The following is a 22,865-nucleotide window of genomic DNA, read 5'->3' as shown; positions in this document are numbered from 1 at the left end:
GACTTAATTTTAAGGCTGTATAGTTAACAACAATAAAATGTGTCTTTAAAATGTCTCTTCCTGGTCTATATAGTATTAAAAACATAAAAATCATTATCTAATGTGCCTCAGCCATCTTTAAGAAAATACTTTGAAACTTTAGAATTATATACACATACACGTAATTTAATGTTTCCTCTCAACTCCAACTACTAATGCAGGCCTCAGCTCCCTGCAAAGTCCCCTTTAAGTAGGACATATGTTGCATGTGGCCCACACAAATGGAACTTTCTCTAATCAATCACCATGCATCTTCTTTTTAAATCTCTGAAAGTGTTTGCTGCTCCTCAACTTCCAGACAGAATCTCCTGCATTTTCTCTGACACTGGTGAATGCAATGTCTGAATATTTAAGGATGGATAACAGCTTCCAGAGACTTTAGTAAAAGACCCTTTCTTCTCTCGTACCTTCTCCCTCACTTCATCTGAGGCGTAGTGACCAGCTGCAAGCAGGGCCTGTCCAGACTCGTCTGCAGATTTAAAGCTATCTTCATGAGCGTCAATTTCACCCTAATGGGGAAAAAAAAAGGACAATTTATGTCCAGCACTTTGTAACAAAGAGTAAGTTGTTGAATCTTGTATAACCATTCAAATCAGGAATATCACATCTAGAACGAGGAACAAACCAAAGATGACGCCAGGTTTGCTAGTATCAGCCCAGGTCACCAAACTGGACAGCATTGCTTACTAAGAAGTCTGCTTCCTACTGGCTTTTCATGCCATCTGTCAAACCATCAAGTGTCCACATATCTACAGGGCCCGAGCTCTCCATTATCTGTTCCGTTGGTCTATTTCGGGTCTTCTTGTGCCAGATAAACTTATGGTTTTATAATAACTGGTAGGAAAAGTCCCTCCCCTGTTCTTCATAATTGTCTCAGCTGGTTTTTTTTTTTCCAAATTAAATTACTTTCACATTTATTTATTTATGTGGCTCTACCAGGTCTTAGTTGTGGCATGTGTACTCTTAGCTGTGGCACGTAGGATCTAGTTTCCTGACCAGGGATTGAACACAGGCCCCCTGCATTGGGAGTGCGTTATCTTAGCCACTGGACCACCACCAGGGAAATCCCTTCCAAATTTATTTCAAAATCAGCATGTTTCATTTCAGAAACAAAGGCCTCTGGGCTTCTGCCTGGAACTGCAATGAACGTATACATCTTGGGGAGAATTTGTACCTTTACAAGCAATCATTCTATCCATGCCCATCCCTTTATTCTGTTTCTCCCCTTTCCTCAAAACTGTACAGTTTTCTCCCCTGATGTCTTAAACAACTTCTGTTAAATTCCCAAGTACTTTATATTTTCTCATGCGATAATTAGTATCTTTAAAAATTACGCTTTTAACTGTTGCTAGTCCAGAGGGGGCTGTCTGACTTTTGTATATTTTTTATTTCCAGCACCTCAGAAGATTTATAGTAATAATTTTTTAAACCTTAACAGTGTTTTCCAAAATTACTTAGCCACAGAAAACCCTTTTCTTAAAATATAAAGCCTGTTAAGATCTCATAAAACTAATTTCCCATGGACATACTTTTGGAGAAAGAGCAGATTATGAAGTTTAGATTTACTCAAACCAACCATGAAGTTCAGCATTTAAAGATTTTTTAAGATGGCACAGGATACATATGCAAAACAGCAGCATCTCCACCCTGCTAGAGCTTGGCCCTTTGCTTTTATGAATCATGGTTAAATGAGTTACATATCAGGAGAGTAACCATCTATCAGAAGCAGAAAAAGCAAGACTTCAAAGGCAAAACCAGCCCCAATCCCCATGGTGAGAGCTACCTGTGAGCAAGGTTTCAGCCACTCTGGGCTGGAAGTGACAGAGCTACAGCCATGCACTGTAAGCTCATGGCTTTACTTCTGGAAGATCCTGGAAACCCTACCTTGTGCTCCTGATGCCTATCCAGCAGGGCTTCGGCTCCGGCCACATCGTTGGCAAGTTCATCTGCATTGATGAGGGCTTTCATCTCAGTGACCCAGCTGGTGAGGTCTCGGAAGTCGGCAAGGAAGCGCTGAAGCCTGGAAGACCAAAAGTCCATAAGCAGAGGTCTCCAGGGGAGGCCCCGGGTAGAAGATGCCGCCCCAGAGCTCCGAATTCTATGTCCTCAAGAGTCTAATGAGGCATACAAACTCTAGCCCCGGGAAAGGGAGGACTCTTCCAATCTAGATCAGCAAAACACGACTGAAATCAATCCTTCAAAATTTAGGCTCTGTCCATCACTGTAATTCCCTGAGCTTGTCCCTTATGTTCAACTTCCTTGTCCCCAAGTTCAACTCCTAGTTACCATTAAGAAATACTCTTTCCCTTTCAATCCCTGATTTATGCAATTTTAACAATATTTTACATGATGCTCAGATTGCTAAATACTTATTGCTAATAGGTATTTCCATTTATATTGGCTCTAACAAAGTGATCTAGGCTAGAAAAAAGATATTTATAAAGTTATCAATACTGTGCGTGTACATGCAAACACTACAAAGTTGTTAAGTCTCTAAATATAATACAGAAATACATTAATATACAACAAGGAAATATATAACAAATATAGTAAGAGAAAGTCTTCCGCATCTTCTTACTAGAGGAAAGCTATGAAGCTATAATAAGTTCTCCTTGTTACAGAGAACCAACCATCAGTTCTGACCTCTCAACTCTTGTGCTCGCTTCAGCAGCACATATACTAAAACTGGAACGATACAGAGAAGATTAGCATGGCCCTTGCGCAATGACGACACGCAATTCTGACCTCTCAACTCTAAAACAAAAGCTTCACGGTACAGGCTGCGGAGCCCTGGAGGAGCGTGTCTACCTGTAGGAATCGTTGAGACGCGCGTGTCTCTCTGCGGCCAGCGTGCGGATCTGCTCCCAGTTGGTGATCAGCTCCTCTCGCTTCACCTGGATCTGGGTGGCGCTCAGAGGGTGGGACTGCTGCAGGCGGTCGGCCTCAGCACACAGGGCTTTGACCTGGAGACACACGTTTGTCAGGGCTGCTCTCCCGACCCTGGCGAGTAACTCACTCACAGAATCAGCTGCCTTCCAAACCCACCTTGTCCTCCAAGGCAGCAAGATCTCTCTCCAAACCCTCATGTTTCCGCAGCAGAGCCTGGACGCTGGCCAGGTCCCGGCCAAAGTCATCAGAGGCCATTAGCTGTTCCTTCTCCTTAATCCAGCTGATGGTCTCATCCACATCCCTCCAACACAGAGGCACCTGTTAGTCTGCAGCTATGTCATCCATCCGGGACTGGGGCACCACACAGGGCAGAGACCCAGGCGGCCTGACACCTTCTTTGACTCCCCATGGGCCTCACCACACCCAGTTGGGAAATCCCATTCCCACAAGCCCCCTCGGCTTGGTACCTGTTAAAGCGCTGGACCTCAGCTGCCCCGAACAGCTTCCCCTGCCGCTGGAGGGCCAGGCCCTTCAGCCGCTGCCAGGCCGCATTCACCTCATCCTGCTTTGTCTTGATCAGCTCCTCCTCAGGGTGCTGCTCCTGGGCCAGAAAGGGCAGACACGACACTCAAACCCGCACCAGCGGCCCCGTCACTGCTCACCTGGCCTTGGCTCCCTGACATGTCTGCCTCAGCAAACCTGACTGTTCTGAAGAATTACCGGCTTTTTGTGTGGAATGGAGGGAAGCTCCTTCCACGGAAGCTTCATTTCTTGTTCTATAAAAAGGGGAGAGCCCTTGTCTGAGCCCAGGAGTCATGTGGTGTGTCTCCAGAGCGGTTCTGGACATCTGTAGCAGCCCCTGCGCTGACACCCTGCAGCGGCACCTGTGTAGGCGCCTCATGAACGACTGCTTGCCCATCTGCTCCAAGTTCAGGGTGTCCGGCGTCATGAGGCTACCGAGAAGCACGCTAGCCCAGAAACATGGCTTTCAGATCTGTTCCTGACTCCACACTGGAAACACTCCTTTCAAAGTCTCCTTCCTCACTAACCACATTGTCTTGTTTAAATAAAATAACAGGTAAAGTGATAAGGTGAAGCACTCCTGGGCTGTGGGAGCCCCTGTGGGATCTGGGGTTTGGCCCGCCTGCTCTCCTCGGCACGACCTGGGGATGGCCCAGGATCCTGAGGGGGTGGCTCGCCTGTCATGTGGAAGGCGAGGTTATGTCTGAGAAATGCTGGTTCTCCTTTCATCACTGAGCCAAGAGGAAACAAGTGCCAACCCCGAAGGATCTACAGGTTTAAAGTTTGCACCCCCACCCCCCCCCCGCAAAGCAAGTTTTCCTTAAAGCAAAAACTCCTGCGGTCACTGTACTGGACCTCTCCAGAGCCCTGAAGGGTGGGCGAAGATAAAGCAGCAGCGACAGGCAGTCCCACTCCCCTCTGGCTGCAGAGCTCCCAGGGGAGAGCCTTGTTTCATTACAGGGCTCCCCAGCTCCCAGGAGTCCAGGGAAGCTCTGACTCAAGAAGAGCATTGAGGTGGCGGTGGACGCCTGCCAACCTTCTGCAGCTTTCGCCACCACACCCTAGTCTGAGAAACCCTGACGCCCAACTTCAACAGCCCATAAAAGCTTCACCAAACCCTACCTGAAAGTGGGCGGAGGAAAGAGATCAAATGAACTCTGCCCTTCCTGCCCACAGCCACAAGTTGAAAAGTGTTTTCTAATTTAGGAGTGAGCAGTACTGCTGCCTTACTGAGATCTAAACAGGACTCAGAAATGCTTTATCAAAACCTGCTCACCCAGAAATCAGGCACCTGATCAAAAGTTTCTGGAAAAATTAATGAAGTTGTATCACATTAACGTTAATGTAAAGGCAGTTAACATAATGCTGCTATGAGAACACACAGCACTTTCCCATTTACCTGAATCAGCTTGGCAGCGAACTGGTTCACTTCATTGACTCTCTCTTCGTGGGCAGCCATGTCTGTCTGAAACTCTTCAAATTTCTTCTGTAACACCTCCACGTGCTCCAGGTCCTGGCCCAGCTCCTCAGACGTCACAATGGCTTCCTGTTTGGGGACCACAGCAAAGCCAGAGTCACCAAGACACACTCGGGCACAGTGGCTCCCAAAACCTATCATGAAATGGATGCCAGAGGGGCCACAGCCGCTTCAGGGGACGCGCAATTTACTGTGTGTTCCTCTCCTAGTTAGGAGGTCAGGGTCATGGCATTTCCCTCCTGCTCAAACACACCTTGTCGTTGATCCAGTCCATCACGTCCTCACACTCCCGTAGGTACTGCACCAGCTTCTGGGCCTGCAGCAGCTTGATGCCTTTCTCCCGCATCTTCTCCAGAAGCAACTCCCACTGGCGGTGCAGCTCCATCAGACGAGTCTGGAGGTTAAAGAGCCCGACACCCCCCAGATGAGAGCCACATCTGGGGGACCTGGCTCCTCCACGGAGCTCCAACCAGCTAGACACCTCCCAGAGCTCTGAACAAGTCTTTTTCAAGATAATGCCTACACTGAAGGGAAACAGTAAACTGAACTGTACGTAAACACATACACTTCACAGTGTTCTGGTAGGTCTTAAAGTTGACCTACCAAACAATTGACCTTTTCTAAGTATGTGTATTCTAGTTTACTCCAAAGGACTTCTATTATCTTATAATTACCAATTATTATTAATATATTATCGGTAAGTTTTTAGGTAATGTTTTTAGTTCTTATTGTTAAACTATAAAGGTGGGATTTCTAGGTCAGAAGACTTGGGGAGGGAAAGATGAGGTGTCATCGAGGAACAGCAGCAGGAATCACTGAAGGGTGTGTCCTGAATTCACGGAGGTAAAGAGGAAAGAACAAGAGGTCCTAGAGGCATCATACGTGTAAAGAAATAATTACGACACAGAAGTGAAGAGGAAAACCTTAGTACAACGGAAAAAAAGATGGCACCCTGAAACACAGTCAATTCTCAAAGAGGATTCATGGCCTAAGTTGTTTTGGTGCTTCTGTGAAAAGATACAGCATGTGGTGCACAGTTCATCCCAAGAAAGGGTGACAGCCACAGGTCCAAACAGTCCCTTCCCAGTATCTTGGGTTCTTACAGTACAGCCCTAGTAAGGACTAGTCAGGAACTGGGGCGATTATCATCAATTCATGCTTAGGTGATGTGTTCTGGCATTCTAATCCAATCTCAGGGTGTTGATTATGCCTACCCAAGATACTGGGAGTTTCTGGGTCACACAGACAGAAACGAGTGACACACACACACACACCCCCACCAGGAGAGAAGCCTGGGGTCCACCCATCGTTGAGACGCCACTCCCCACCAACTGAAAGGGTAAAAGCCACAGGCGAGTCAACGTGGGTGGATTCTCTCAGAAACAAGTACGGGTGGTTCATTTGAAAGGAGAAAACAGTGGGAGGAAAATAAATGCTCACACAATTCAACGTCCACCACAACAATCACTTTCATCGCAGATGGTTAAACTGGAGTCCACCACTGCAAAGGAAGTGACAGGCATTCCCAGGCAGGCAGGGGAACGGCAACCAACGGCAAGTCCATGTCCACCTACTCGGATGTGGGAGCCAACGTGGGTGGCAGTCACTATGGGGCGCCATGCCGTCCGGTATGGTGTGAAAGTCTAAACCGGTGACAGACAGGTTATCTAGGACATGGTCCTTCACACACCACCCACCATCCTCTGTGTTAACACTGTCTGCCCAAACTAGGCTACTAAGTTACTGGGCCAGACCAATTAGCAAGTGGAATGACTGTGTGATCTGGGAGCATGAACATAGGGATTCTATGAGAACCTTTTGCTCAAGGAAAAAACAAAAAAATTTCTTCATTAACTTCTTGGCCTCACTGCATGGCATGTGGGATCTTAGTTCCCCAACCAGGAACTGAACCTGTGCCCTTGGCAGTGGAAGCGTGAAGTCTTAATCACTGGACCACCCAGGAAATCCTCACTTCACTCAAATTAAAATGGGGCCACAGAAGGCTTCAGAAAATCCTTCCCTACAAGTCAGCTGCCAGTCCCTCACATCTCTCACTACCACATCCTCCAGGGAGAACCGGGGCCAGGCCTGTTTCAGGACTGAGCAGCTTTCCCACTGCCTCGTGTCTCATTGTGTCAACACCACAGGTTTGACAAGAGGCCAGTTTCAGAAGCTTACTGGCGTGTGAGAGCGGGAGTGGGCAGGGCGGCAGGTGCGTTGGTGAAATGCGCGGACAGCTGGCAGGGTGGAGTGGAATTCCTGGCTGACTCAGGTGGGTTTCTCAACAGAAGCCTGAGCAAGCAGCGGCAGCTCTGAGGGGCAGTCAGGAGAAATTAAGGAAAGCAGGTAGGAGTGAAACATGGGCTGGGAAAATAAAGCGAGTAATTGTGACTGGAGGAAGAAAGGAGTAGACTGAAACACCGGTTCTGTCACCTACTGGCTGTGGAAACCTCGGCAAGTCACTCAGACTTCTAAGCCTCTGTTCCCACCCTTCCAGGCTACGGGTCCCTCGCAAGCTTCCCATGAAGATTAGAGATAACGGACGTAAAAATCCTGGTGAAGTGTTTGCACCTAAATGGCTACTCACAGCTTCTCAACAAAGAGTAGCTAGTGCTTTCTAATGCTGCTTTAATAAGATCTCTTAAGAGGGAAGAGGGGACTGAAGGGAGCTTTGGGTCTCCTGCGCCCGGACTGATTACTAAAGCCAAACACGTGATCTGTATCTCACATTCCCTGTCTGTAACCTGGTTAAACTAGCCCAGAGCAGCCCCATTCACTCTGGCTGATCGCATTTACAGAAAGACTATACACAAGAGTGGGGAAATGGGCAGATATCTCTCCAATATTCTTGGCTGTGCCACGTGGCATGCAGGACCTTAGTTCCCCAACCAAGGATTGAACCCGTGGCCCCCTGCAGTGAAAGAGCAGTCTTGACCACTGGACCACTAGGGAAGTCCTATGTCTTTGTATTTAATTGCAGAGACATGTATTACACTGCCCAAATAGGTTGAATGTAGTAATTAAATGATTGGTCATATGGCATTTAGAATTTACTTTTACTTCCTATTTACAATCATTCCTAGTTAACAGTTTATTATTAACAATATAAGGCTAACTGCAAGTCTTCAATATGAGACTGCAGAGTACATGAGAGCAAAAGAGACACAAGTATTTACTGCTGAAAACCACTAGACGAGATCCTAAGGGAATGACGTCCCTGTGGATGTTCCACCGTGGATCTCATTCAGGGAACTGCGGAGGAAGGAACATTTCTAGCTGGGGCTTAAGAATGTAGCTTCCATCTCAGTCTTTGGGACTGCCTCGACACGTCAAGGACTGAAAAGGCTGGTCCTTCAATGGAATGAGACTTTGGATGATAAAGAACAAAACACATAGATAAGAAAGAAATCAAAGACAGAAGAGAGCATCCAGTCATGAGAAATTAAGCCTGCACACCTCACCCTAAAGAGTCTTGTTTTCCCTTAATACCTCGGTATTGGAAATGTCAAAACAAAACAGAGAAAAACCAATTATGGGCCCAAACCCAATGAATGGCACCCAAACAAGTCAGACAAAGAGTCTGAGGACTCCTGCTTCATAGTCAGTTACACAGCCATGGTCACCGACCAACAGGTACCACACTGTGAGGTCATTCCTCACAGCCGGACCTTTAACAAGCTTGCTGACCAGACCTCAGTAAACCCTCCTGGGGCAAGGCACCCAGATACAGAGAGTGAGCTTCCCGACACAGAACCTGATGGTGTCTGTGATTGATCCTACTCATCTTTGTGTCCTAATCCCTAAATTCACCAGTATGTTCTTCTATCCAGTCATCACTCTTCTTTACAGTCTAACTGCATCCTTGTTACTTCCATAAGGAGAACATTACCTTCCTCACCGAGTACATGCATGCTTGTTTACAGGCATATGGAGTCTTTGTATTACAAAGGCAGGATCTGGGGAGCTCCATTAGGATACTTCACAAATTCCTTTAAGAAACTAGGAAAATCTTATTTCCCCAGGAACCCAAACACTATGGGTAAGCATTAAACCACACCCATCCACCAACCAGACAGAGGCAGGCCATCACGCCAGCAGGGCCTCAACTCACCCGGATGGTTTCGGACGCGAAGTGCCCTTCTGAGATCATCAGGTTACCGGTCTCATCCAGCTTCACGATGGCACCTGAGTTGGCCTGCACCTCGGCTTCAAAGGCTTGATGCTTCTGCAGCTTGCCCTGCCGGCGGATCGTGAAGTGAGCCATACCTGCCCCTTGGCACACGTCATTCTGCTCCCCACCCCCCACAGCCCCTATTATTCCTCCCCTCCTGCATCCCACTTCCTCTCACGATGGACCCTCACTCAGCATCCCACCCATCCCCCTACCATCCTCAATTACTCAAAAGCTCCGCCTGCATCTACACCTGCTCCCTGAAGCCTGGCCATTGCTGACCACAACTTGGCAGATAGCAAGATGCTACAGAATATCTTCATTTGCTTCTCTGTCAGGAAACTAGCCTTTATGGACATCTGATCCCTCTCAGAAGTACAGAACCATACTGAGAGCTTTTTCTTGGCATGTAGTGTTTATCCTTGACTAATCCACTCACATTCATTCATTACATGACACTTTTTTTTTTTTTGCTTTAGAAGCCATACTCTTTGATTGACTTGATTTGATACATTCCATTTCTCAGTACCTCTGTTTAATCACCTGCAGAGCTGGGCAGGGCCTTCCCCTACACCAGCGTTCATCATTTTCTCTTCTCAGATGACTCTGGCATAGTAAAAAAAACCATGGGCACAACCACTGCGCCACTTACTAAAAAGAACTCTCTCACCAAAATCAACAAGAAGAAAGGCTTTGTCTTTTTTTAAAAAACAGTTTCAAAAATTTTCACCAGCAACAACACTCTGAGTTAGCATACCCATCTCAAAAACACATACTCCAAAAGACCAACCATCTTTCCTGAAAAAAACGTAAGGATCACCAATGGTTGTCAAGCAGTGGACTGAGAACCATCAGCTCAAAGCAGCCCCATAAGAGAAATTAGAACCTGCAGGATTCCACATTCATGCTCGCTGATACAATCACTAAGGGCTTTTCAGAATCGTGAGTCAGTCCTTCCTGATGTCTGGCCTACATTCTCCCTGCCACTCAATCTCTCAAGGTCATAACTCAGTACCTATCTTCGTACAAATTTTGAGCAATGATTTGAGCTCACGTCTCAGACGCACCTGCAGGTTGGTTGGGTCTTTATAATTCTCATCCGAGGCAATCTGAAGCTTCTCCTGAATCCATTTCTCCAGCTCCTCAGCATCTCTTTGGAAAAACTGGAATCGGTAGGAGTCTTCAAGCTTCTGGCGCCTCAGGGTCGAGAGCTCCTTGAAGCGGTGGTATCTGTCCAGGACCTGCTGCCGCCTCTCCTGGATGTCCTCGGCTGTCTCCAGCACTTTGACCCCGCTTGGGTCCATTTTCTGAAAAGGCAGCAAGCCCTGAGGTAAGTGCAAGACACCAAAATAGACTGAACGGAGATTTAATGGAATTAGCCTCTTGGAAGGAAATAAAGAATTCCGAGAGCCTGAGCAGATAAATGAACTGAAGGCCGTCCCTTCTCTGGGCTCAGTGAAGCCCAGACTCCATGCTTTGTAAAGAATAGCTGCCCACGTGGGCCCCTCAGAGGACACCTCACCAGCACTGCAAGGAGACCAGGCGAGAGATGTGAAGGAGAGAACTATGATCTGTGCTGTCAATTCTACAGAGTTCTGAGAATTCAAAGGAAACACCAACTTTGGAGCTCAAAGAATTACTGAGAAATTCACTCAACAGTCCTTTCATCTGCCCTGTGCATTTCATGATGTGGAGATTAGAGAACATTTACTCTTAACTCAGCTTTTCCATCTTTCTCCATCTCAGCCTGTTAACTCAATGAAGAAAAGGGAAATGATTATAAAGTAACAGCCTTTTTTTGGTGTTAAAAAATAAAACAATAAGTCCCCTTAAAAAAATAAAGTAACTGAGTCTTTAACATCAAAAACCAGTAGAATTTACCTAAAGTAGTGGATTTCTCAGTTACTGCAAAACAAAATCAATCCTACAAGTCTTCATAGGGGTGCCAAGAGCCTGGGCAACAAATGGGCTTTACTTCCTCTGGGTGCACAAAATTAAAAGTCACAGTATATATTAAAAACAACAACAAAAAAGGTAAGATGAAAAATTTGTCCTACCTGACTCTTACCTGCTCCAGTTAACCACAAACTCAGGTCAACTGAGTAGGTGGTACTTCCCCACAACACTCAATTCACGTCAACTTTAAATTCGGATTTCCAGAGTTTCACCAAACTTTAATGTCAAAAAGAAAACCTGACCTATTTGTGGCAGAAAACAGTACCTGCTCATCTCAGGAATAAGCCATTTTATCCTCTAACCAAGGAAGGACGCCCAGAAGGAAACAGGTGCAGACTAACAACAATGAGCAAGTATGCTTGCAACACGTAACCTTGTCTGAGCGGCCTTCCTGCCCTGAGCCCAATTTCCTAGATGACTAAAACTGCCAGGTGATAGTGAGATGGTCCCAAGACCCTTCTAACTTTATATTCGACAGTGAAGAGTCTGTGACTTGTGTTTAAAAAAAAAAAAAGATAAGCTTTATGGTCTCTCCAGTTGTTTTTGCATAACTTATACAAGACAGAAAAATTGTGCTGCCTGAGAAACATTTGAGAGCTCTTCCTGTGATCCTGTTCGTCTCGCCCAGCCAATAGGAAAGGATCAGCGGGTCAAGGATTAGGTATGGAGGCCCCTGTGTGCTTCCACTCCCTGCCCTCATCAGCTGGGAGCTAAACAGCACTGCTGAGCTCCGAGCAGTTTCCAGCTCTTGAGAGATTAAAGCAGCTTCAAGAGGTTTCGAGAAAAGCACGGGCATACACCCAGCCAACTCTGAGGACTATCTTTTTGTGAGGAGACCTGTCTTCTGAGGGAAAAGAACACGACGGCACTTCAGCCCTATCACCACCATTCTTCCAAGTTCCTCTCCACAGGGCAACCAGTTGTTATTTTCCTACCACAAAGTCCAATTTATTTATTTGTTTGACTGTGAAGAGAAACAGATTCTTTGCCACGTCATTTCCACATTTTGAAACCTTTCCTGGCTCTGTCTCAGAGAGGAAAGAACACACCTTAAACTTTAGCTGGACCTTCCAACCTGGCCCAACACACCTGACTGGTAGGTCTCACCCATGCCCCCCACCCTCCCTCTTGGCACAGAGAAATACTCTCCTCCCAAACAAACACATGATCCTCTCTAAAGACTCCAGGCTGGTTGCTCAGGCTTCCTTTGACAGAATGTCTTCCCTCTGTCCAGATAACTCCCCTTCAAGTCAGTAAGAACTGAAATGAGGAACTGCAGGATCTTGCCTCCTTAGGAAGCTGCACTGACACTTCTTCCCTCCCTCCTTCTCGGATTTAATCACACTTCTCTGTAGATTTACATGGCACTTGCACATACTTCCCACAGTATAATTAAGACTGAGCAACACAGTATCTGTTGTGTCCTGATTCCTAGCAGACAGAGGTCATTAACAAATGTTTGCTGAGTGCTCCTGGAGCAGCAGCCCGGAGTTCACTGGTGAAGGTAAAGAGAGCGCTCAACAGTTCACCTGAGTTTCATTTTCCATATTGTCCAGGTTAACAGCTAGATTCTGGGACTGAATGAACTGCTAGAACGTGCTGACTGAAGCTACACCACGGGGTGTCAACCTAATGACCAGACTTGAATTACTGAGCTTGGGTGGCCCACACCCAGGACGGCTGCACTCTTCACCTTGGCAGGGTGGGACCTTAGGAAATCTGGTTCGAGAAGGCACAGTTTTGAGCATCTGGTTGCTGGTGGGAGGGGCTGGGGGAAGGGAGAGTTAGGGAGTTTGGAATGGACGTGTACACTGTGCTATACTTAAAATGGATAACCAACAAGGACCTGCTGTATGGTAAGGGAACCCTGCTCAACGTAATGTGGCAGCCTGGATGGGAGGGGGTTTGGGGGAGAATGGACACATGTATGGCTGAGTCCCTTCATTGTTCACCTGAAACTATCACTACATTGTTAACTGGCTATACCTCAATACAAAATAAAGTTTAATTAAAAAAAAATTTTTTTTTAAGGCACAGTTCTGTATCATGAATAGATAGCCCGTGTCTGAAACAGTAGTTTCTATTCTGAAAACAGGCTTCAAGAGTCCTTCAAACCAAAAACGGTGATCTGGGCAAACTAAACATCTGTTCAGAACAGGGTGGTTCTGGCTCACGCTGCAGCCCTAGATCATCAGCTTCTTTGGGAGAAGGCTGACTTCCCACAAGGATCTTGACAAGAATCACTATCGTGTCCGCCACATTACTAGAATGTAAACACTTCACTCATTCACCTGTGTTTTCTGCTTCAGGCCAATCTTACATCAGACTTCCTCATCAACCCTGGGCGCGCCCACTTCCCTGACCAGAAAGTTCCCTCTCAAGTGTTCTCTCCTCCCCCACTCCCAACCGGATCATCTAATACCTTTCAACCCCTCCAAGCCTCAGGCAGCTGCCTTGTCCTCTCTGCGGTCCTGAAGCAGACGCCCTCTCTCTCTCTCTCCTCCTCTTAGAGCATCACCATGTCCCATTCTGCCATGTGATTACTGTTCTCCCCTTGTGTTTTGGTAAGTTCTCTAGGGAATTCCCTGGTGGCTCAGATGGTAAAGAAGACACCTGCAGTGCCGGAGACCTGGGTTCGATCCCTGGGTTGGGAAGATCCCCTGGAGGAGGGCATGGCAACCCACTCCAGCATTCTTGCCTGGAGAATCCCCATGGGCTGCAGCCCACGGGGTCGCAAAGAGTCGGACATGACTGAGCGACTAACCACAAGAACTGGGGAAATTAGAGTTCCTAAGGAACTATTTTTTGGAGTTCCAAAAAATAAAGTCCGACACTGTTTCCACTGTTTCCCCATCTATTTCCCATGAAGTGATGGGACCAGATGACATGATCTTAGTTTTCTGAATGTTGAGCTTTAAGCCAGCTTTTTCACTCTCCTCTTTCACTACATCAAGAGGCTTTTTAGTTCCTCTTCACTTTCTGCCATAAGGGCAGTGAGTTGGAGAAGACTCTTGAGAGTCCCTTGGACTGCAAGGAGATCCAACCAGTCCATCCTAAAGGAGATCAGTCCTGGGTGTTCACTGGAAGGACTGATGCTGAAGCTGAAACTCCAATCCTTTGGCCACCTCATGCGAAGAGCTGACTCACTGGAAAAGACCCTGATGCTGGGAGGGATTGGGGGCAGGAGGAGAAGGGAACGACAGAGGATGAGATGGCTGGATGGCATCACCGACTCAATGGACATGAGTTTGAGTAAGCTCTGGGAGTTGGTGATGGACAAGGAGGCCTGGCATGCTGCGATTCATGGGGTCGCAAAGAGTCGGGACACGACAGAGCAACTGAACTGAAGGAACTATTTAAAAAAAGACCTTATCTTACTCTCTGACCACAGAACTTGGCACCTATTTAGAGAGTCAATTACATTCTGAACCTGGAAATAAAGAAGTTGCTGTCACTTCATTATTAAGTGATCAGGAGAAAGAAGGTCATCTAATAAGCAAGTGGTGGAGCTAGGGTGACCCAGGATGCTCTGGTTCCCTGAACAGCATGCTAGAAATAGGTATTCTAACGTGATCGGAGCTGATGCTGTTACTTTTTAATTCCTTTTACTACCGCTGATCTTTTCCATCCCCACCTGAGGGGAGGAAAAAGGAAGGACGATATATGAATTATTTTATAAAAAACCAAAATTACTTTTTTTGAGATTGAGTCTTTCCTTTTTTTAAAAGTTTTTTTTTTTTTTTTTAAAGTGGACCAGTTTTAATGTCTTTACTGAATTTGTTACAAAATTGCTTCTGTTTTATGCTTTGGTTTTTTTTTTTTTTGGCCACGAGGTATGTGGGATCCTAGCTCCCTGACCCAGGATTAAACCTGCACCCCCTGTACTGGAACGTGAAATCTTAACCACTGGACTGCCAGCAAAGTCTCAAGATTGAGTCTTCTTAAAGTTAGTAAACAATTAGGGTTAAGAATAATTTATATACTTCCTTTGTTCTCATCTCTCCGGAAACAGTTAAGATGGAGAAACAGTAGGAAACTGTGTGTCTACTTTGCTTGCTTATAAAATTTCCAAGGAATGTACAGGTAGTTATGCATGTGACAACAGCTCCACTGTGTGTGCATTCCTGCAAGATGTCCCAGTCTTTGGATCAACATCTATGGTGCTTGTCCTGCCACCCCTTATCACAGGATTCACTGCACTTCCTTTAGCTGTCATGGAAATCTCTGATCACATTTGGAAGCAGCCCTTTACAATGAATAAAAGAATGCCCAACATAGTACTGCAAAGGGTCCCCCTGAGCAAGCCCCCCTGGGAGGGTTCCACTTGCCCATCTGACCCTACCAATCCAGGGAGACAGTCCAGTGAGGCCCTGCTGAAATTAACCAACCTAAAAGGCCCTCTTTGTCACCCCAGTGAAGTAGAACGAGTCAATTCTATACCAAGTGCTCTGGGCAGGCAATAATGGACTTTTCTTTCCTGCAGTAGATCAGCTGACGTCAGGAGGTGGGAGCTCTGCCAAGTCGCTGGGGAGTCGGGCATCTGCAAGCCAGCCGCGCTCACCCTCCGCTGTAATCACACCAGACATCAAAGACAGGTTCGCGGCAGCTCCTGCTACCCCTTCGCCTGACAGGGAGCTGTCCCTATACAAGTTCCAGTTTCTTTGGCTCCTAAGAGGGTCATTTCCACAGACTACATTGAACACCAGAACAAATTTCGTATCGATAACAAACTATTGCCACTCAAAGGCACTATGACCTCTGGCCCAAAACTGAGTTGGTGGAATTTTCTGCCCTCCGCCAGGGTGCTGCACACACTGCAAGGACTCCGCCCCCAGCCAGAAATTCGCAGCTGACTGATAAGATGACTCCACAGAGAAAGCTCTGAGCTGTTCCCAGCCTTAATGGGATTAACACCTTTAGAGAGCTAGAAAGGAAAACTTTGGGAAATGTGCCATTAAAAGACACACACACACACACACACACACACCAATCTCCAACCATACAGACCTATCTACAGGCTCCACTAACTGCCTAAAAACCGCAAAGGAGCCAAATTCCAGGACAGTGATCAACTGTCTCTCTTTGAGACTGCTTATCTCAAAGCACCAGAAGGACTCTGATTTTGTCAATCAGGCCTATGTTTGTGGAGAATGAAGAAGGGGAAATGAATGGCTGGATGTATTCTCTATGTAAGGTCAGCTTCCCATTTAAGGTAACTGAAGGAAAAAAGGTCAGATTTTGGCAACTAATTATTAGAGCAGACCGACTATTTTAAAATGCTGCAATGCAGCAAGAGTGTTAGCTGCATCATTCAGCAAGTAATGTGAATTGAGCACCGGGGATAACACAGGAATTACAACTATGTCCTCTATTGTAATAAATAAAAAGGACTTGTCAGCATTCGTACAACACTGCTAGATCTCTGGGAAGAAAGTGGGTGTCTAAAGATGTGAATCTTGGCTAGAAAGTTCTAGTTTCAATCCAAAGCCATGCATGAGAAGGATTCCTCATAACCAACACCAGCTTAATACATATTATCAACTGGAAATGATTCCTATGAAAGAAGCTGGCCATTAATTCCTATCTTTGTCTTCCTGATGATCACCCACAGACAGCTATTTGAGGCAGTCCTTGGTATCTAGGGAATTTTGTAAAGCCTTACCCTAATCCACAGAGGCTACAAAACCATGGTGTGAGGGGAGGGGTCTGTCTCTGGAGAGTGGGGAGAGGGAGTGGGAGGGAAGGATACTGTTAAGCAACAGAAAAGACTGCAGAGACATATACTTTCAAACCAAAGGTCCAACACTTTGAACCCTGCACACCAGGCACCTGCAGTGAAAGAGCAGCTTAGGACACCTTCACGCAGATCTCAGAGAGTGGAAAAATCCAGTCAGGAGAGCTTCTCTATGGAACCTCAGAAGAGAATACAATTGTGTCCAAGGCCAGAGGAGTCACTATTTGGAAACAAAGGGTGGGGACTACCGACATCTTAGCGAACTGAACATCTTAGCCAGCTGAGCTTGCCGTGCGGACAGGGGCATTTAGAGCACTGCAGAATGAATTTAGACCCCAGGCAGGACACCAGATACACTGGTGGTTTTTTTTGGGGGGGGGGGGCGGGGAGCAAAGGGGTTTTCGGGACTAACAGGATGAGGAGAACATTTGGCTCTACAGAAAAATTAATAAACATCACCCAGAGTAAAAGGTCAGAGGAAGCATCCATTGGTTTTGTGTTTGTTGCTTAGTCAGACCCCAAAGGTGCAGAACCAACAATGCCCTTTCTCCCTGGCTTAGAAAGCCAGCACATTTCCAAAGCAGGAGAACGACATCCATGGATGTGGAAGGGCTCCCCCAGAACAAAGCACCAAATAATTAATTAGTGCCAGCACCCATAAAATTTGATGCTAATTGATTCTCAAATTAAGTGAATTGACTCAAAACCAGCTCAGCTACAGATTTTAGTGGTAGGCCTGAGGGTAAGCAGAGAGGTAACTAATATATAACTTAAGAATTTCAACCATGGGAAAGCCAGAAATATTTTTGCTTAAACCACATTCCAATCAGGATTGTAGATCTGCACGTCAGCCTTCAGCTTGGTTAATTCATTTGAACTTGTTAGGAGGATTTGGCAGAGGTGAGCAGGGATTCAGCTTAAAGCAGCAAAAGATTCATTCATACTGCACTGCATCAAAATCTAGAAACATGGTTAAGAAAACTTACTCCTGAATGCCTCAAACACTACCTTGCTGCTACTTACCTTTTATAACCTGTAAAATTCAGATGAGAGGTATTTAAGTGCAAAATATTGTTACTGAGATTCAAAATAGGAAAAAGGTATCATGTGCCCATTTTTATAAACCTTGCTTAATTAACCAGTCTGATTTATAAAAGGGCTTGCCTTGGATTTATCACCCGTAATCACAGGAAATTTGCGGAGTTTAGAGTTCTGCTTATGGGATATCAAGACACTGATTTTAAGCATTTTTCTTTTGGAAAAAGGTCCAATTTAGCAAACACTCAAATACTGTACATGTATAAAAACATATATGGTGAGCTTTTTTTAAAACAAGAAAATGCAAGCTCCATTTCAAGAACTGTGGCAAAAAAAAGTAAGTCAATGGAAACAGGGAACAAACCCAAGTTTACAATATTTGTCAAACTGAAAAACACTATTTTCACATGTTTTCAGATTATATTTTCTAAATATCTAAGGTAATGTGTTTAGTCCTTTGGTTCTTAAGAACCACGTAACCATCAATTAAAATTTAAAAAATTAGCAAACACTACATGCAAACACCAGTAGGATGGTAAGAAATTAATATATTCATGCCTTAATAAGAGGAAGGTAAAAAAACAAAAAGCTTTGCAAATTTGAGAATAAATCTACTAAGACTTTTGTTCAAGTAACAGCAGAGGGGGAAAAAAGCCCATACCCTATGCAATCTGCTTAACAGAAAGGTCATGCAGGCAGGGATTTTCCACCCCCTCTCTTAGGATCATTCAACCTCTGTGACACATATGTGTCTTCACTGCAAGCCAGGCCAAACCGAAAAAGTAACACATCTCCTGCATGCTGCTCAAATACCTGGACTCTGCGTTTACGAAACGATGACAGCATGATGGAAGAATGTGGTGTCTAAAGAGGGAGCAGGGAGAGCAAGATAACAAGCTTCTAAGAGCAAACTGAACACAGTGATTTCAAAACGAAGAACACAGATCCTGAAAGATACATGAATACGGGTACAAATCAAATTTCAGATATTCTCCCAGCACCCTTCTCATTCTACAGAGTTTCTAAATCCCACTAGGGACTTAAAACGTGAGAAAGAACCAAGGTTCCCTTGTATTAGCAGAGATGCTGCCTTGGCCAAGGCATACTCTCTTCTGGGTCTCAGTCTCCCCCCTTTTCAAATAATCCTGAATAATACTGAGTATCCTTTTTAACACTAGACATGCCCTCCTGCCCAACCCACATCCCGATAAATGAGCTGGGATTGCCAGTACTAGATGATTTCTGTATTCCCTTCCATTCAGTCATAAAACAGTATAACTTTGGGAAATCATCAGAAACGAGAAAGAACTCAAGCTATAGAGATCTAACCTGGGCCTAGTTTACTGGGACACTTCCTTCACAAAACACTATTTCCTGTTCAAAGCCCCTCTGAAAGGAACATGCAAAAGAGGTGGAAGGGAGGTACAAGTGCAGCTGTTCAGGTCCACTGGTCCCAAGTGCTCACTCTGCGTGCCTCCCCCGCATTCCTGGAGTCAGCATTTGCCATCAGGACACTGCATTCTGCTACCTACTCTGACCACAGCTGATGGACCGCAGCAGACCCAGCGCATGACTAGCAGAGTCCTCGCATAGCCCACGGAAGATAGATTACAAGACCGGCCTCGCGCCCACTGTCCTTAGCGCAGGTTCAGCAATGCCAGGACTGTGGACTATTCCTGACACCCACTTCTCAGCACCTGCAGTCGGCAGCCCCCACAAAGGGAAGAAGGCAGGTAAAGGAAGAGCAGAGGAAATTCTAGCCCAGGGAACCCAAAGATATACTTAAAAACCAGCCCTCCCCATCTAAACCTGCTCATCAGATTGCTTGACAAGCTCATATTCGGAGTCTGTGACATATCAGGTTTCTCTAATTATTAGATTACTACAAACACTCTACCAAAGACCAAAAACATATCAGAGAATGTTACCCAGCTGATGGTTTACTGCAGGCCTGCCTCACACCTGTCCAGCAAAGAGCGAATCCACCTTGCAAGTCTCGGCTCTCCTTCTAGGTCCCTGGATAACAGCTAACACACTTTGAGGGTCCCTGGGAGTAATACTGGCCCAGTTACTAAAAAAAGGCTTATAGCTAATTTCCTGCAGAGGCCTTTCCTGCAGCATATTTCTAAAACTTGGACTTCAATCTGACCTTTCAAAAAGCTGACATTAGCTGCAAACAAAAGGGAAAATACATGACTAGTTTGATGAGCTGGAACCTTGGCTCCATGGCTTCATACAGCTGAGTGTTCCCACTGCTGTTCTTCAGATTTTCTGTTTCCTGGCTGCAGACACCCCCACCCTTCCATCTTTGATACATTCTGTTTTAGTTAAGTCCAATTGCTATGACGACGCCATTTCTCAACACATTATGAAAATATTTCATATGCTCTCTCTTCTCTTCTTCCATGACAGCCATCATGGTAAGTTCTTCTAAAATACCAAGAGGAAGACAGAACAAAGGGCCTAAGTAGTTTAGGATCTATTATATAAAAGAAATTTGATAAGGTGTTGCACCATCTCAACCCAGCTTTCTGAGCCATTTAAGCTTTTAATTTAAGACACATTCAACCCTTAACTTTAACAAGCCCTTTGTTTAAAATACATTCTATCCGAGTACATCAGAGAGACTTTTCAAAGCAATTTTCTTTGGTAAGCGTTTAAATCAAATTCGCAGGGACCTCTTTCAAACAAAAGGCTGCTCTGTCATTCAACACCGGCAAGGCTGCAGAATTTTATACAAATAATATCTTGTCCTCTACTCTCTCGGCAAGGGCGGGGAGGGGGGGCGGAGAACTCTTAAAGCTATTAAGTTATTTGATTTGCGTCTCATATAAAATCAAGCGTCGCATTTTCCTGCTATCTACACGCAAATCACAGGTGGGGAAGGAAGATATGTTTATTACAGGAAAGAAACGGAGATGGCCAGTCCTGGACCCTTCGGCGTCCACAGAAGGCCAAAGATCCGCCACAAAGGATGAAATTAAGGTCAAAGAGCCCTTTACTCCCAGTTTTTCCTCCATCCAGGGCTGGGTCGGCATTGCTGGCGGAGAGCTGGGAAAAGGAGCTGCAGAAGTGGCTTCCCACCATGGGAAGGGACTGGGGGCGGTGGTCGGGGGCGGGCGGGGAGCATTGTGACGGGAGAAAGATGGGAGAAACCAAACGATCGGGGCCACACAGCCCCGGCCCCACCTGCGGCTGCCGGATGGGGCCGGGCGGGGCCGCAGTCAGGCTTGCGGGGCGGGGGTGGGGTGAGGTGGGGGGGGGAGGGACTCGGCGGCCTCGCCGCCCCCTCCGCCCAGTCAATGACATTCCAGCGGCCAGCGCCCAGACTCTGCCCCGAAGCTCCTCCGCAGCCCACGCACCGCCAGCGGGTCGCGGCCGGCTCGCCCGGCTCCCCGCTCCACACTTGAGAGAGCGGCGGGGCCTGCCGGGCTCACCTGTCCGCGCGCCGGCCCCGCCCCGCCTCAGGGGCTGCCCGGCTCCCCCTCAGGGGTCGGCCGCCCTCGGGCCCCGCTCCCGCCCCGAGTTCGTTCGCTCCCTCTCTCACCGGCTCCTGGGGGTGAGGGCAGTGGGTGCGTCGGGCCGGGGGCGGGGGTGCTGAGGGAACTGACGGGGCTCGGCGGCCTCCGCTCCTCGCCGTTCCCTTCCGCAGCGGGTAGTGGCGGCGACGCGCGCGCCCCGCCCCTTTTATAGGCGGCCGCGCGCGTTCCGGCGGCGGGCGGGCGCGAGCGCAGGGGAAGCGCCCTGGCGCGGCGCGAGGGGCGGGGGGCGGGCAGCGCCGGCGGAGCAAAGGGGGCGGAGCTCCCGCCTGCTCGGTGCCCGATCACCCGGCGGAAAGGGCCGAGCGCTCCCGGACGGAGCCGAAGCGGCAATGCAGGGCGGCGGGAGGATGGGCAAGGAGCGCGCGCGCCACGGGTGGGGGTTGATGGTGCAGTGGAGGTCGCTGCCTCCGCCCGGGCTGGTGGAGATGCTCCAGCCTCACCTCCCTCCCCGCAGCTAGCATCCTCCAGACCTGCCCTTCCCCGCCCTGCAGAAAATCTTCTGCACCCCCACCCCTCCGCCCCTGGGAGCCCTTCCAGGACTGCAGTGAAGGGCGGGGCAGGGCCATTGCTGCAGTCGGCCTGGGGATGCTGCGCGCCCCAGCCGGAAAAACACCCAGTCCCAAAGGGTGAGATCACTGTGTGCTTCTCTTCTTCCTGTGCCCTTTCCCTAGGAGAAGGCTTGTGCCCGGGACTCAGGTCAGCTTTCTCTCTGGTGAGGTTGGGGCAAGGATGCAGTTTATGTCCGTCATTCTGAAATTTGAAGAGTTAATGACTTTTTATATTCTTACCTCAAGAGCTTTTTGACAGTTCGCCAGTAGAATAGGATGCATTAGTTCTATTTTACGAATAAGACATAAAGACTCTTCTTGTCACAATTGACTTTCCTTCATGTACCAGGCACTATGCTGAACATGTCAAGTGTGTTACCTTTTTGAAAAATCTTTTTGCAATAATTTTATGATTCAAGTATTATTTCCTCATTTTACAAAAGAGCACTCTGATATGGAAGCTGGGTCTCTTGCCCTGGGTCAGGCAGCTAGCAAGAGGAAAGCAAGGATTGAATCTGGGCAGTCAGAACCTTCTTAAACAGTGTGCTTTGCCATAGGAAAGGGAGGCATCGTGATGGTGGATGCTAGGATGCTGAAAAGAGAAAGAGAGGATTTCTGGAATTTCTCTTCATTATGGTCTTAGCCGTTTAAGGGGGTCTTAGCTGTTTAAGGGGGTCTTAGCTGTTTAAGGGGGTCTTAGCCGTTTAAGGGCCTGGCTCTGTAGCTAGAAGCCCTCGATTAGGAAGCCTTTTCCCCACCCCCATTCCTGGCGACAGCTGGGCCTCAGCCATAGAGAGTAACACCCAGATCATTGCTGTGCAGTCAGGCAGACCAGGAGCTCCGCAGCTCAGGAAGGCCTCCTCTTACTGGTTACCAAGCACCGTCCCCTTTAAATAAATATAAAGGCAGTAGGCACTGCACCAGGACTTGGGCCCAGGGCCCAACCCTG

General features: G+C 47.1%; 1 protein-coding gene and 1 non-coding gene across 17 annotated transcripts in view; one reads left to right on the top strand and one right to left on the bottom strand.

Moving 5' to 3' along the window:
* Nucleotides 1-21,523, bottom strand: part of SPTAN1 (spectrin alpha, non-erythrocytic 1) — a 59,487-nt gene extending 37,964 nt beyond the window's left edge. For 7 of the 16 annotated variants that reach the window (XM_043469735.1, XM_043469742.1, XM_043469744.1 and 4 more), the window contains exons 1-10: nucleotides 21,374-21,523; nucleotides 10,166-10,405; nucleotides 9,039-9,164; nucleotides 5,181-5,321; nucleotides 4,850-4,996; nucleotides 3,396-3,529; nucleotides 3,085-3,229; nucleotides 2,848-3,002; nucleotides 1,924-2,059; nucleotides 447-548 (exon numbers count right to left, since the gene is read on the bottom strand). In XM_043469735.1, the coding sequence (XP_043325670.1) occupies nucleotides 447-548; nucleotides 1,924-2,059; nucleotides 2,848-3,002; nucleotides 3,085-3,229; nucleotides 3,396-3,529; nucleotides 4,850-4,996; nucleotides 5,181-5,321; nucleotides 9,039-9,164; nucleotides 10,166-10,402 (1,323 nt within the window). In that variant the 5' untranslated portion in view covers nucleotides 10,403-10,405; nucleotides 21,374-21,523. Of the gene's footprint in view, nucleotides 1-446; nucleotides 549-1,923; nucleotides 2,060-2,847; nucleotides 3,003-3,084; nucleotides 3,230-3,395; nucleotides 3,530-4,849; nucleotides 4,997-5,180; nucleotides 5,322-9,038; nucleotides 9,165-10,165; nucleotides 10,406-18,639; nucleotides 18,692-21,373 lie in introns of those variants that run through there. The other 9 variants (XM_043469740.1, XM_043469734.1, XM_043469739.1 and 6 more) reach the window with 2 other exon arrangements.
* On the top strand, nucleotides 2,695-2,796 carry LOC122442747. Its single transcript, XR_006269741.1, has one exon. It is a non-coding gene; the product is annotated as a U6 spliceosomal RNA (small nuclear RNA).
* Nucleotides 21,524-22,865: the final 1,342 nt, after the last annotated feature.

The sequence above is a fragment of the Cervus canadensis genome, chromosome 5 (genome assembly GCF_019320065.1).
Source record: "Cervus canadensis isolate Bull #8, Minnesota chromosome 5, ASM1932006v1, whole genome shotgun sequence".
Lineage (NCBI taxonomy): Eukaryota > Metazoa > Chordata > Mammalia > Artiodactyla > Cervidae > Cervus > Cervus canadensis.
This window is presented reverse-complemented; position numbering and strand designations above follow the sequence as displayed.